Consider the following 12291-nt stretch of genomic DNA (forward strand, 5'->3'; position numbering starts at 1 on the left):
CTGCACACACCCCCTGATTTTTCAGCTCAAAGAAAAGGTAAAAAAAAAAGAGAAATGAGGATGGAAAAGCCCAAACTCCCCCAACTGCCTGTGTGGGCTGTCGAATCCAAGGGTTTGATCCTCTGGTTGCACAGAAGGGAAGACACATTGCTGCTGCCTCCCACTGCTCGGGGCCAAAGGGGTGTCATGGCCTCGCAGGATCAGGGTGGGTATGGAGTGTGTCACTGCTGCCCTTCTGGAGGGCTCTGTGTGCACCCCAAAATAACAGCTGCCAGCCCCAAGTTTTACAGGGGACAGAGCTCTGCGAGCTGCACCCAGCAAATTCCTCAGTGGCCTATGTAATGCTGGAGAGCAGCCTGGACTTCCCACGTATTCAGCAGAGTTCCAGGATAACGGGGACTTCCAGTGGTGGGGAGGGACACCTTTTCTGACCTTTTAATGTCATTTATTTCTGAGAGGGAGCAGGGCAAGTGTCCTGGTGAAAGAGGCGCAGTTTGGGGCACAGCCCAGACATGAGAGCAGCAACGCCAGGGCTCATCCAGCCCCATCCTGTGGGATGCTCCAGGCAGACGTGGGCAGCTCCTGGGAACCAGTGCTCGCCCCTGTCCTTGCAGCATGACAGGAGCTGGGGCCTGCAGTGCAAAGGGAGCTCTTACAAAGGAGGTATAAACTGCAACTGATTTATTGGAACACTGGGTTGATTCATCAGGGGATGTGATGGAGGAAAGGAAGGGTCCAAGCTTTGAGAAGCAAATTTGGGTGAGAACAGGCACCTTTTCACTCTTTTGAACACTGTAAATAATAATAATAATAATTAAAAAATGACCAGATGGCCGCCCTCCCCAGTCCCTCCCTCCCATCCCAAGGCTTGCCTTCACATCATGCTCTTCCTAAACTGCGACTGTGAGCTCTGTTTGGGCTTCGAGTCTGACTGCTGCAGCTCAAACTGTTTGTACAGGTCCCTCAGCTCTTTGATCTCCTGCAGCACCCTCTTGGCTTGGCTCCAGGTGGAGGAAGCCTCCCCCAGCAGCCGTTCAGATTCCTGCAGGATCCTTTCAGAGTCCGACTTGGAAGATGATGAGGAGGAAGAGGTGGTGGTAATGGTGGTGCTGGTGTTGGAGTCCTTGGTCTTTCTCTTGCCTTCCCCATAGCCCTTCACCTCTGTCAGCAGTTCCTGAGTTTTTTCCAGTTTCAGTGCAACCAGTTCCTGTATCCGGGACAGCTGCTCCGGCTCTGCTGAGGCGAACTGAGCCTCCAGCCCCTTCCTCAGCACTGCCCGGTGCGCGGAAGAGTCCCGTCGGGACAGGATTTCTTCCATGGAGGCACATTTATTCTTTTCTGAGTGCGAGAGCTTTTTGGGGACCTGCGGTGTGTACATGGTCCCTTTGTCAAAGGAGTCACTGCCCTGGCCAGCCCTGTCCCACGGGGTCACCTCCTGCCGCGGGAGGCTCCCCGTCCGCCCCTTCTCCGGCGCCTTGGCGTTCTCCGAGTCCGAGCGGCGCCGCCCAGCAGCGAGGTGTGCCACAGACTTGTCCAGATCCACCCGGAAACTCTCCTCGCAGGTGCCGTGGTCCTCCGGAGAGGCGTCTTCCTCCTGGATCAGGTCGAGGGTCAGCATGCCGTCGGAGGTTGAGGTAGATGCCTGGAGGAGCAGAAAGCAGAGCTGAGCTGGCCCCAGAACGGCTGCCCCTGCTTCCAAGGGTCTCTGCACTGTGGATATCACTGCAGACAGGAGCAGGAATGCTCCCTAACTCAGTGACAGAGCCTGGGGCTGGACTTTGCCAGAAGGTTTGCACAGTGAAGGGGTCCACAAGAACAGGATGAGAGCTGTTTTTATGGTAACTCTCAGTTCAGCATGCAGCTCCAACAACAGCTCTCCTTGCACTTACTGACAAATTGAACATTTCCAGGGGAACTTCACCCGAGCAGGTGTCTGGGATTGGTTGTACCTACCACAGCCATGAGGTGACCCCGCGTGGGAGGGCGCCGGGAGTGCTGGATCTTGGCTCTGTCACGCGTCGGGTGGGCGAGGAAGCTGTCCTCTTCCACGGTGACCTGCAGGGTGACACAGGCTGTGAGCAGGGAACAGGAGCCATTCCCAGCTCCTGGAGACTGGCACGGAACGGGGTGTGGGAGTCCAGCCTTGGAAGTGACCCAGCGCTCGCCTGGTCTCTCCCCTCTGTGCCACGATGGGATTACATCTGCTCAAGTCATTCCTGACAATTGGGGCTGTTGGCAAGGACTCCCGTGACAGACTCCCCTGGAAGCCAACCCTCCCGGTGTTTGCTGTGCTGCTTCCTGCTCCAAAGCCTCAGCCATAGTCTGACCTTGTTTTTCCGTCACTACAGGCTCTGTGCTGCCATCCAGGAGAGGAAAGTGCCTCCTGGCAGTGCCATGGTGCTGGGGGAAGCTGAGTGTGAATGGGAGATCTGAGACAGGCCTGAGCTGAGGAAGGGTTGCCATGAAACATTAATGTGAGTGTCAGTCCTGGAGCGAGGGCACAGCCTGCTCCAGGTAGGTTCTGCTTCACACTGAAGGAAACTGTGGGAATGCTCACCCTGACCTCCTCTGTCAGCCAGCCTGGTGTTCTGAGCACACCCTGTGTCCCCAGGAGGAGGCTGAACTGGGGCTGCCCTCTTATTTTTCCTTGCAGAAGTTGCTTTGTGTAACTGGGACTTACACACTCCCCTTGAGAGCGGGGAGTGGATGTGTCCCCAGGGCAGGGCTGTTCCCAGCAGTCTCAAACCTTCACTGGGGCTGAGACAGGGGAGCTGGGGCTCATCCTGGATCCCGCTCACCTCATCCAAGATCCGGTTTTTAGCACGTGTGATCGCAGAGTTGAGGGCGTTGATCCACGACTCCTTCTCTTCTGGACTCACAGCCAGGAAGATCAGATTTGGTGCCTGCAAAAGAGGGAATCCAGGTCAGTGCCAGGACTCACACAGAGACGGGCCCTGGCCAGTGTGACGATGATGGGGCCTCTACAGAAAAGGCAAAGCAGAGCTGAGGCTCCAGCCCTGTTTGCCCCATGCAGCAAAGCCCAAACCATCCACATCCCTCCCTTTCCTGCATCCCCCAGGACCATCCACATCCCTGCCCAGCCCAGGGCCAGTGGCTCTTGGGCTGGCTGCACCTGGGCAAGCCCCACATACCGTGTTTCCAGGCTGCCTGGAGTGGGCGAGGGTGAATTTGCTGTGGTTCTTTTTGCTTCTACTTTTGGACTTCCTGAGCTCTTCACATTTCTCATAGTCACTCAGGTCAAACATTTCCTGTATGTTTTTTTCATCTTTTACCTGCAAAACAGCAAGGGAATTAGAGCTTTGCAGATGTCAGACAGAGACTCTGCTGCTCCAGCCAGCAGGATTTCAACATGAGGGTTTTGACTTGTCTCTTCTGGAATGAGGGGGCATATTTAGAAGGATAGCAAGGAAATCACACTTTGCCAGGTTAATTCCTGCCTCTTCTACCCCCAGAGTCACTGGTGCCGGGCTGAATGGTCACACAGATGTGATCAGAGACAGCATTCCTGCTTGTGGACTCTCAAAATGAGCAGGATTTACTCCAGCCACAAAGGGAGAGCCCTGTGTGATGGGAGGGGGTTAGGGTGGAGGTGGGAGGTGCAGGAGAAGGTGGACTCTTATCTCTGGTTCAAAGGGACAATTATTCTCAGTAGACAGTGGAACAAGAGGTGGAGCAATAGGGATTAGCACTTCCTATTTTTTACCCCGTGCTGGCAGCTGGCTCTGGGGAAAGCACAGCTGGGCCCGGAGTGTGGACATGACACTGGACACTGGACACTGTGGACAGAACCCACCAGCCAGGGCAGGGGCTGCCAGGCTGTCACGAAGCTCTCAGTGTCCTTTAAAGAGTGACCACTTTACAAGATGTCCCATTTTCCAGGTCTGTTCCCCAGCACTGCACTGCCACGGTGTGACAGGTACATGGGAATGGATTGGTGTCACAGAGGCTCAGATTAAAGAGGGAGCTTGCACAGGGTCACTGAGGCTGCACTGGGGGACAGGCAGGGATTTAGGGGCACACGGGGGCCTGGATGCTGAGCCCTGACAGTGCCGTCCCCTGGGGGCACCTGGAGCAAAGGGGAGATGGCAAAGCTGTCTGTACCCTTCCTCTTCATCACTCTCCTAAAGCACCATCCTCCTACAGCAGGGAAGCTCTGCTCTCCCATGGTAAACACGAGGAATTAGGAAACTGGGCTGGGGGAGCGCTCAGGTCTGCATGTCCATTACAGACAGGCTCAAATCCACATCCATCTGCTTAATCCGACTCCAGCCAGTCATCCCAGGCTGCATGGGCCAGGAGGGCGTGTAACTCGGGTGCTGGGAAGGCAGATGGTGGTGAGGTCTGAGCCCTTGGATCTCCGGAAAGGACTCCTCCCCATCTCATCCATTTCCTCCACAGTTTTGGGAAGCACTGAAGGAACTCCCCGTGATTCTTCCATAGAATTTAATCAAAGAGGGTGACTAACCCAGCTTCCTATCCAGGGGCATGGATAAATTGACCATCTGGCCCTGCCTGATGGCAGCAGCTCCCCTCTGTCCCTCATCCTTGTGCTCCTGAGCGTGTCCCCAGGATCCACAGGACAATCACCAGCACTGCCACTCCTGATGGCCCAGAGCTGGTTCCTGCTCGTGACACATCCCCGGTGTCTGGGTGTGATAACAGAGCCTGTCTGGCTGCACATCCTCCCTGCACGCTGCTAATCGGCTTTGATCTCTTCCCACTCCCATCCTGCAATCCACCTCTTTCCAAGAATCTCAGCTGAATTCTGCCCAACTCATTTACAGCAGGAAAAGCTGATCCCCCTCCAAGCCCCCAGCTGTGCTCTGCAGCTCAGAGCAGAGCCCTCGCTCCAGATGTTGGCTCATGTGGGTCAGTGGAGCTTCCCCCAGCGCTCCCCTTCCTCGCAGAGCTCACACAGCTGGGACTCAGCCTCCTGCCCCCAGCACTGTCCCCAGGAGGCTGCAGGACACAGCAGGTGTCTTTGGTTCAGACAAACACCCCACGTGCAGCTCGTCCTTCAAACAGGCTCTGACACTGCACTCGGACACGCTGAGGGGATCCTGGTGTGACCCCTTAAAAACCCTTGAAACTGGGAATAAGCAGCATCCACAGTGGGACTCCTGGACGAAGAGGGGCAGCAGCAGCCTGGAGAGGGTGGCTGTGGTGGCACAGAAATTCCAGGGGGCACAGGAAGAACAGTGGGTGTCTCACAAGGGGCATGGCCAGCTGAGCCCCCTCTCATGCTCATCTAACAGAGCATCCAGTGTGCAGACAGAGGAGCTGGACAGAAGAAAGGTAAAAGGCAACTCCAGAGGCACTTGCCAGCTCTTTTGTGTTCTGTGGGAGGCTCCTGAGGCCAAAGGGAGGGAGGTGGTGGAATGAGAGGCAGCTCAGAGAAGCCTCTGAGGTAGGAGAGGCCGAGGACAGTCATGCTGCCCATTCCCCATGAAAACAACACAAACCAGCCCCTGAGGAGCCACAGATTTACGGGACCATGCGGCCAACAGAGCTGAAATCCCAGTCACTGTCAATTCAGGTGGGTGATGAACCTGCTCCTCCAGTGAGAGAGGGACCATCCAACTCACACCTTCCAGGCTCCCCCAAAGAGGATTTGGCTGGATATGCCCAGGAGGAAGCAGCCTGTGGTATCAGTTCTCAGTAGGAAGGGATGGAGCAAGAGGTTGATGGTTGATTTTAGCAAAACCATTCCCAGCTGGGAGGTTCCCAGCAGGTCTTTCCTTCCCCAAGGGCTTAAGAATTGAGGGATGTCAGAGCCTAGCAGGCAGGTGGGTCCTGCTCTCTGTGCCGTGTGGGGAGCTGGGATTGAGAGGATTAAGGTGAATCAATCCCAGCAGGTGCAGCCCTTGCTGTCTGCTGGCATTGCTGTCGAGTTGTGCCCATTCAAGAAAGGCAAAACAACCTCACCCTGTGGTTCCACCTGGCTACTACCCATGGCCAGGTGAGGGAAGGGAAACAGAGGCACGGAAAAGGAATCAGAAACATCTCCCATCCCTACAGCAGGGAACATTTCTCTGCAGCCATGGGATCCCACACCCCTGGCAGCTGCCCCTGATCGGGGAGTCACTGCCTGTGCCAAGGCTGACACTGCTGACGCTGCTGGCTCCGAGGAGAGGAGCTGCATTCCTTGCACTCCTTGCACTCCTTCCCCCGCAGCTGCTGCCCGCCCGGGCTGGTCCCAGGGCCACCAGCACTCCCTGTGCCTGACTAAAGGGGGGCTGTGGGCACATAACGGGTCAGAACACCAGCCGTGGCACCCAAACCCTTTTCCAGGGGTCACAGCTGTTAGTGCTCCCAAAGGTCTGCTCCTGTAGGAAGGCTCCTTGCAGCACACTTGGCACGGGAGGGTCTCTGACCCGGGTTAATTAACTGCCCTTGGGTGTCTCACTGGTAAAAGTTTGAATTTCCTCATCAGGCTGTGACCTGCAGTGTCTCCAAACCTCCTGGACCCAGGATGGTCCAGCTCAGGGCTGTGTTTGGGGCCAAACCGTGCACAGAGGGGCAGGGCAGGTGCTCAGTCACACCAGGCTGGGATTTTAGGTGACGATTTGCTTGAGCAGCTCCCTACTGCAATGGGACACGGAAAAATGCGGAAGATACAGAAAATCACAAGACACCCAGGGTAAGGCACCCACGGGACACTCGGGAGGCCACAGGGGGGGCTCAGGGTGTAACCAGAAACCTCCAGCCTCTCAGTGCAGCCAGATACCCAAACATGGGCAGCGTGCAGACAGACAGTTCCCCTTGCAGGCTGCGACCAAAGTTTCACTTCCTCCAGCTGAGCAGCTCCACTTCAGCAAGGGCTGGAGCTTCCTGCAGCCAGGCTGTCCCTGGGACAGGGATGCCCATGCGCTGAGGACTGTCCAGTCCTTCTCATGGCCAGGTCCCTACCCTTGGCTGATGAGGGGATGGTGGCAGGACGTGGCTGCTTCAGTCCCTTCTCCAAAGAGTCACCACCAAGGCTACCAGACACACGTCCCCCAGAATCACTGAATTATGGTTTTGGAGGGACCTTAAACCTCATCTAATTCATGGCAGGATCACCTTCCACTAGCCCTGATTGCTCCATGCCCCCTCCAACATGGCCTTGGACACTTCCAGGGATGGGGCAGCCACAGCTGCTCCGGCCTCAGCACCCTCACAGGGAGGAATTTCTCCCCCAAATCCCACCGTGCTGTGCCCAGCGTCAGAGAGCCGAGCACACAAACACCCCCAGCCCCTCGCCCGCTGCGCCGAGCTGGAACCGAGAGCGCGAGGACTCCTCGAGTGCTCTTGTGCTAATTGAGCCGATGCCTTTGGTGGCAAACAAGGGAATGCTCAAGAGAAGCGTTTCCTCAGCCCCCAGCACCCGGGCTCGGCTGTCTGGCAGCCCCCGGCTTCCTGCGAGGAAGTGCCGAGCCCGGCTGGGCAGCTCGGCCGCTGCTCCCCGGCCAGGCAGGGACAAAGCTGGGCCAGGAACAGGGAACAATTCCCAGAAATGTGCCGGGAGGAGAACGAGGGGGAAGAATGCAAGAGTGAGCTAAGGAGGTGGTGGTGTGCTCAGCAGAGCTCAGCCCGCTGCAGCTCATCTCTACTGAGCTGGTTTTGGCCGATGACCAAACGCTGAATAACCGAGGATTTTGGTGTGAGTTCACGGAGTTCAGCAGCCGTGGGGAAGTGCAGAGAGCAGGGCCAGAGCCTCCAGCTCCCATTTTGGGAGGTGTCAGACAAGTCCCACAGCTTTCAAAGGGCAGCACTCAAACACCCTGTTAGCATTTTCCATCAGCTGGGCTGAAAAACTAAATTTCCTCTCCTTACAGACTTGGCTCTGCCAGGGAGAAGCCCAGACTCCTATCAGGCACTCCTAAATTCTCCTGACAAAACTGAGTAATCAGGGCTGGTCTGTGACCTGCAAGCCCAGGTCCTAGACAGACAACTGGAAAAGCACAGAGATTCCCAGGAGGAATCAGCATGGATATTGATGGGATTTTGTTAGTCTGAACTTTGGAAATCTCCCCATTCCAGAGCTCAGCCCATGCTCAGCTCCAAGCCGTTCTGCTTTGTGATCTCTTGGTGCAGCATCAACACCTGCCCCACGCCAACACACTTCCCGAGGGATCCCGGCATGGAGCAGACCATTCCCCTTCCCCTTGTGCTTTGGGGAGATGGGATTCATCGCCCTGCTTCCCAGATGGAGAAATTCAGGCAAAAGTAAATCAATGTCTGGTTTGAATTCATTTGATGAGTGCATGGCAGAGCCGAGGAGCTTCCAGGAGCCTTGGGATTTAACCCTTGCTGCTCCCAGATGGTGGGAAGGGCCAGGAATGTGGCTTCACGGGCAGAACCACCTCTGGAGCTGCCAGGACACAGCAGAGCACAGCAGGCACAACTCTGGGAGCAGAGCTTGGGGCCACACGTGGGCCTTGCCTGGGGCCTGGGAGGGGTCCTGGCTTTGCTGATGCTCCGGTTGGCATCAAACCCTGTGAGCAGAACTCCTGGGACACCCCCCAGGATTCCTTCCCCACAGTGAGCCCCCCAGGGTGCCAGACCCCCTGACACTGGCGTGTCCCTCCGTGCCACAGGCAGAGTCACCTCAGGGCACACCAGCACCAGATGTCACCTCTGTGACCACAGCTCTGCCAGCCACAGATTCTTCCATATAAAGCCTCAGCAGCGGCTGCTGCGTGTTATTTATGGTCCCTCTCACACACGTGGAGCCCAGGGGCGCCTCAGGCCCAGCTGTGAGCTTTTTTTCCCTATAAAACACAAACACAAGAGCTTCTTGTTCGGAATAAGCTCTGCATGGCCCCTCCAGCCTCATCCCTCCCAGCACACCTGGATGTGCTCTGTAGCTACCTGAACATCTACTGCCTGTTCCTCTGTTTGGCTCTGGAGCAGCCAGGAGGTTGATGGGACCAAACTCTGGAGAGCCAGCAAGCAGCTCAACACAACCTGGGCATTCACTCCACTTTTTAGGCCATTTCTCTGTTGTAACAAGCCCTGACCCTCTGCCTGTGCCACGTCCATGGCTCAACCAACCTTAAATCAAATTGTCCCTCCCTCTCTCCAGGTGCTGACAGAACCAGGCCAGGCATCCAACCACGGTCTGTCAGGAAATGACCTCCACTGAGGGGGGACACCCAGAGAGAGCAGGACTTTATCTCAGATTCCCTGAGCTGGAGCCGCTGCGGTGCTGTGTCCTGTGCCCAGTGCAGCTCTGGGATGTCACAGGGGACAGGACAGGGAGCTCTCCCTGATGCACTGATGTAGACAAAAAGCACAGGGGGGGCGTGCAAGGACAGCCAGGTGCTGGCTCAGCCTGACAGTCACAGCCGATTGCCTCCAATGTCAACACCACGCTAAACCCCAAAGCCCAGCAAGGAGACGAGGGACAGCGGAGGGGACACGTGTCACAACAGGATGTCAATCTGGGGTGAAATTTCCCCGTTTTCCTCTCGGCACGAGGGAAAAATGCAAGCGATCGACCTGTAAATGGCTCGATTCCATTTGGGAGAGTGGAGTTATTTCCACAGGGAGTGAGCAGGTGGGAACAGGGCTGGGCTCAAGGACGGAGGGCAGGCACAGAAGGGAGCCGGCATTGCTGTCGCCGCGGCCCAAAGAGGTTTGAGGGCTTAACTCTCGCTAAGTGAATCCTTTCGCGTCTCCACGCTGGGAAAATGTCTCCCATGCCTGGGAGAATCGCTGTCGGAGCCGAGTCCGAGCCCGACCCCGACCCCCAGCCCGGGGCTCGGAGCAGCCCCCGGGACCCGCTGGCGCTGGAGGGGCCGGGGCTGCGCCTTTCATATGCAAAGGGAGGAAGGGGGGATGGGAAAGGAAACTGAAACCGATCCTACCTCCTTCTCCGAGATGTAAAGCTGATCTCCCTTCAGAACCACATAACGGTTTTTCCAGATTTCCCTAAAAATGCCTTTCCCGCAAAATTTCCGCACCCACCCGACCTTCTCCGGCTGCACAGGTTGCTGGTTTCCATCCTGGTGCCCCTAACACAAAGCGAGAGGGAAGAAAATGGGGGGGGGAAACGGGATTATTCTCGGTTCTATACTCCTTTTCTCCCCGCTCCCCTCTTTGCCCAACTTTTGCCTCCCCCTCCCTCCGGCCCCTCTCTCCGCCGACGCCGGGACCGAGCCCTTCCCTTCCCCGGGGTCACTCCCCGGGGATTTTTGTGCTGCAGACACGAAGCAGGAGCAGCACCGGGAGGAGGCTGCGAGGAGCGGGCAGGGTTCCCTCCGCGGTTATATAAGACAGGCCGGTGTCTCCATCGCCTCATCCAGCGGGCATTTACCCATGGAAAGGGGAACAGGAGGGGGATGGGCGGAATTTAAACCAGATGCGGTGAAAATTGCATTTTGGAGCTTTTTATGAGCAATTAATCCAAGAGGTGAAATCTACGGTTGGTTTCCATCGGAGGTGTCTCCGCAGGCAGCGATGGTCGGATCGCTGGGTGCAGCACACGGCACGGATTGATGGTGCCTCCGGATTTTATCGTTTCCTTGTGTTTCAATATGAAAACTGCCTGCCCACATCCCCCCGTGTGTGTGTGGCGGGTGCGGGAGGCAGGAGGGGCAGCAGCAGGGTTGGGGTCTCCCCGGATCCGCTCGGGGTCCGTGCGCGCTCTCGGGGGGAGCGGAGCCCAAGCCAACAAACGGCCCCGGAGAGACGAACCCCCCCACCCAAAACATCCAGGATCCCCCCTCACCCCGCCGTGCCCCGGGCGAAGAACCGCTTCTCTACTCACCCTTTTCGCAGAATTATTTTTTTTCATCGTTCCTCGGCGCGCTCGGCGGCGATTTGGGGCGGGGGCGGGGGGGGGTCGCAGAGGGGCTCCCGCGGGGGAACACCCGCGATCGGCGCTGCCTTCGCCCCGCGTGGCTCAGGGCCCTCTCCCGTTACACGGCGCTCTGAGCCATCGCCAGCGCCGCCGCCGCCGCCGCGTCCCCCCCCGCCGCCACCATCCCGCAGCTCGGGGGGCTGCGCCGGGCTCCCGAGCTCCATCTATAGCCGCGCGCCCGTGACGTCGGGGTTCGCGGCACGGGGCGAATCGCAGCCCACGAAGGGTTTTTCTCCTTTGTCTCTGACTCACCGCGGACGCGGGGCCGTGGGGGCAGCGGGCGCGGGGCGGGCGCTGCCTCGCCCGGTGCCCCCGCCGCGTTCCCGGCGCTGTCACGGGTCACCGGGAAACTTCCAAGGAGAGGGAAAAGCAGCCGGGTGGCACTGGGAGGGGGTGCCTCCCCTAAAGGTGTGGGGAAGCGTGGACAAATCCCTCTAGAGAGAGGAGCTGGGAGATTTCCTGGGGAGGGGGTCGCCTCCAGCACCGAGGGTCTAACAGCTGGGATTTGGTTGGATTCAAAGCATGGCTTCCAAAACACTTGGCTTCCTAAAAAATGTCCTTTTTCAGCTTATTTTGTTTGTCTCCTTCATGTCCTGCAAGTCCAGAACGGTCTGAGTGTGGGACTGAGGTGACGGATGGGATTTATGGATCAGAAATGGGCGAGGAAGAGGGAAAAGCAGAGAAAGGAGAAAATGGCTCTTTCCAGAAATAGTTTGATCCCTCATCCATCAGTGGATCAGCTTTCCCATGACAGTGTCCATCCCATCCTGGACAACATCCCCCTGCCATGATTTCAAGTTGTAGTTTAACCCCAGTACTCTGGAATTATAGGGATGTACTTGGATTATGGAGTACTTCCAGAGTTTCTGTGAGTGTTTGTATCCCATTCTGAGTGTTGGCCATGGGGCCCAGGACCAGGATTTGCCATCTCTGTGCCTCAGTTTCCCCTTTTACCCCATGTGGCCAAAGCTTGGTCCAGCAGGGCTGATGGCAGAGGGACAGATGAGCCACGCCGGCTGCCCAGAGCCCCCAGTGAATCCCCGGGACACCACAGAACCTGCCAGTTTATTTAATGACATTTTGCCTCCCAACCGCACTTGTCCTTCCTCAGATCCTGTTTTTGGTGGCCAGGGCCTGCAGAGCACCGGCTGATGGCCAGTACCAGATGGCACAGTGCTGGTGGCAGTGGGACAGCTCTGTCGTGCCCTTTGAATCCAGGGCCCACGCTCTTCCCAAACGTCCTCTGGTGCCAGGGAAGTCGTCCTGAAACCACAGCAGGTAACGCACCTGCACACACCTCCCCTTCCCGGGGAGCAGGAATTCAGCTGCAGTTGGAATCCTCAGGCTGTTCTGACAGTGCGACAGTGAGTCACACTGTGAAGGATGTGACCAATGATTCAGAGCTGGAAACATCAACAATTTAC

The 12291-nt window shown here is 57.2% G+C and overlaps 1 protein-coding gene across 2 annotated transcripts; it reads right to left on the reverse strand.

The window, feature by feature from the left end:
• Positions 1–664: 664 nt before the first annotated feature.
• Positions 665–11024, reverse strand: PLEKHO1 (pleckstrin homology domain containing O1). 2 transcript variants are annotated; one of them, XM_033082923.1, is made up of 7 exons: positions 10775–11024; positions 9873–10019; positions 3153–3293; positions 2799–2903; positions 1954–2055; positions 873–1642; positions 665–792 (listed from the first exon to the last, which is right to left on the reverse strand). In XM_033082923.1, exons 1-6 carry the CDS (start codon positions 10799–10801, stop codon positions 875–877), a joined length of 1290 nt encoding a protein of 429 aa, XP_032938814.1. In that variant the 5' UTR covers positions 10802–11024; the 3' UTR covers positions 665–792; positions 873–874. The 2 variants fall into 2 exon arrangements, with proteins under 2 accessions (XP_032938814.1, XP_032938815.1); XM_033082924.2 differs by having other exon boundaries at positions 9873–10010; positions 10775–10974.
• Between the last annotated feature and the right edge of the window lie 1267 nt (positions 11025–12291).

This window comes from Catharus ustulatus, chromosome 30 (genome assembly GCF_009819885.2).
Source record: "Catharus ustulatus isolate bCatUst1 chromosome 30, bCatUst1.pri.v2, whole genome shotgun sequence".
In the NCBI taxonomy this organism is placed as follows: domain Eukaryota; kingdom Metazoa; phylum Chordata; class Aves; order Passeriformes; family Turdidae; genus Catharus; species Catharus ustulatus.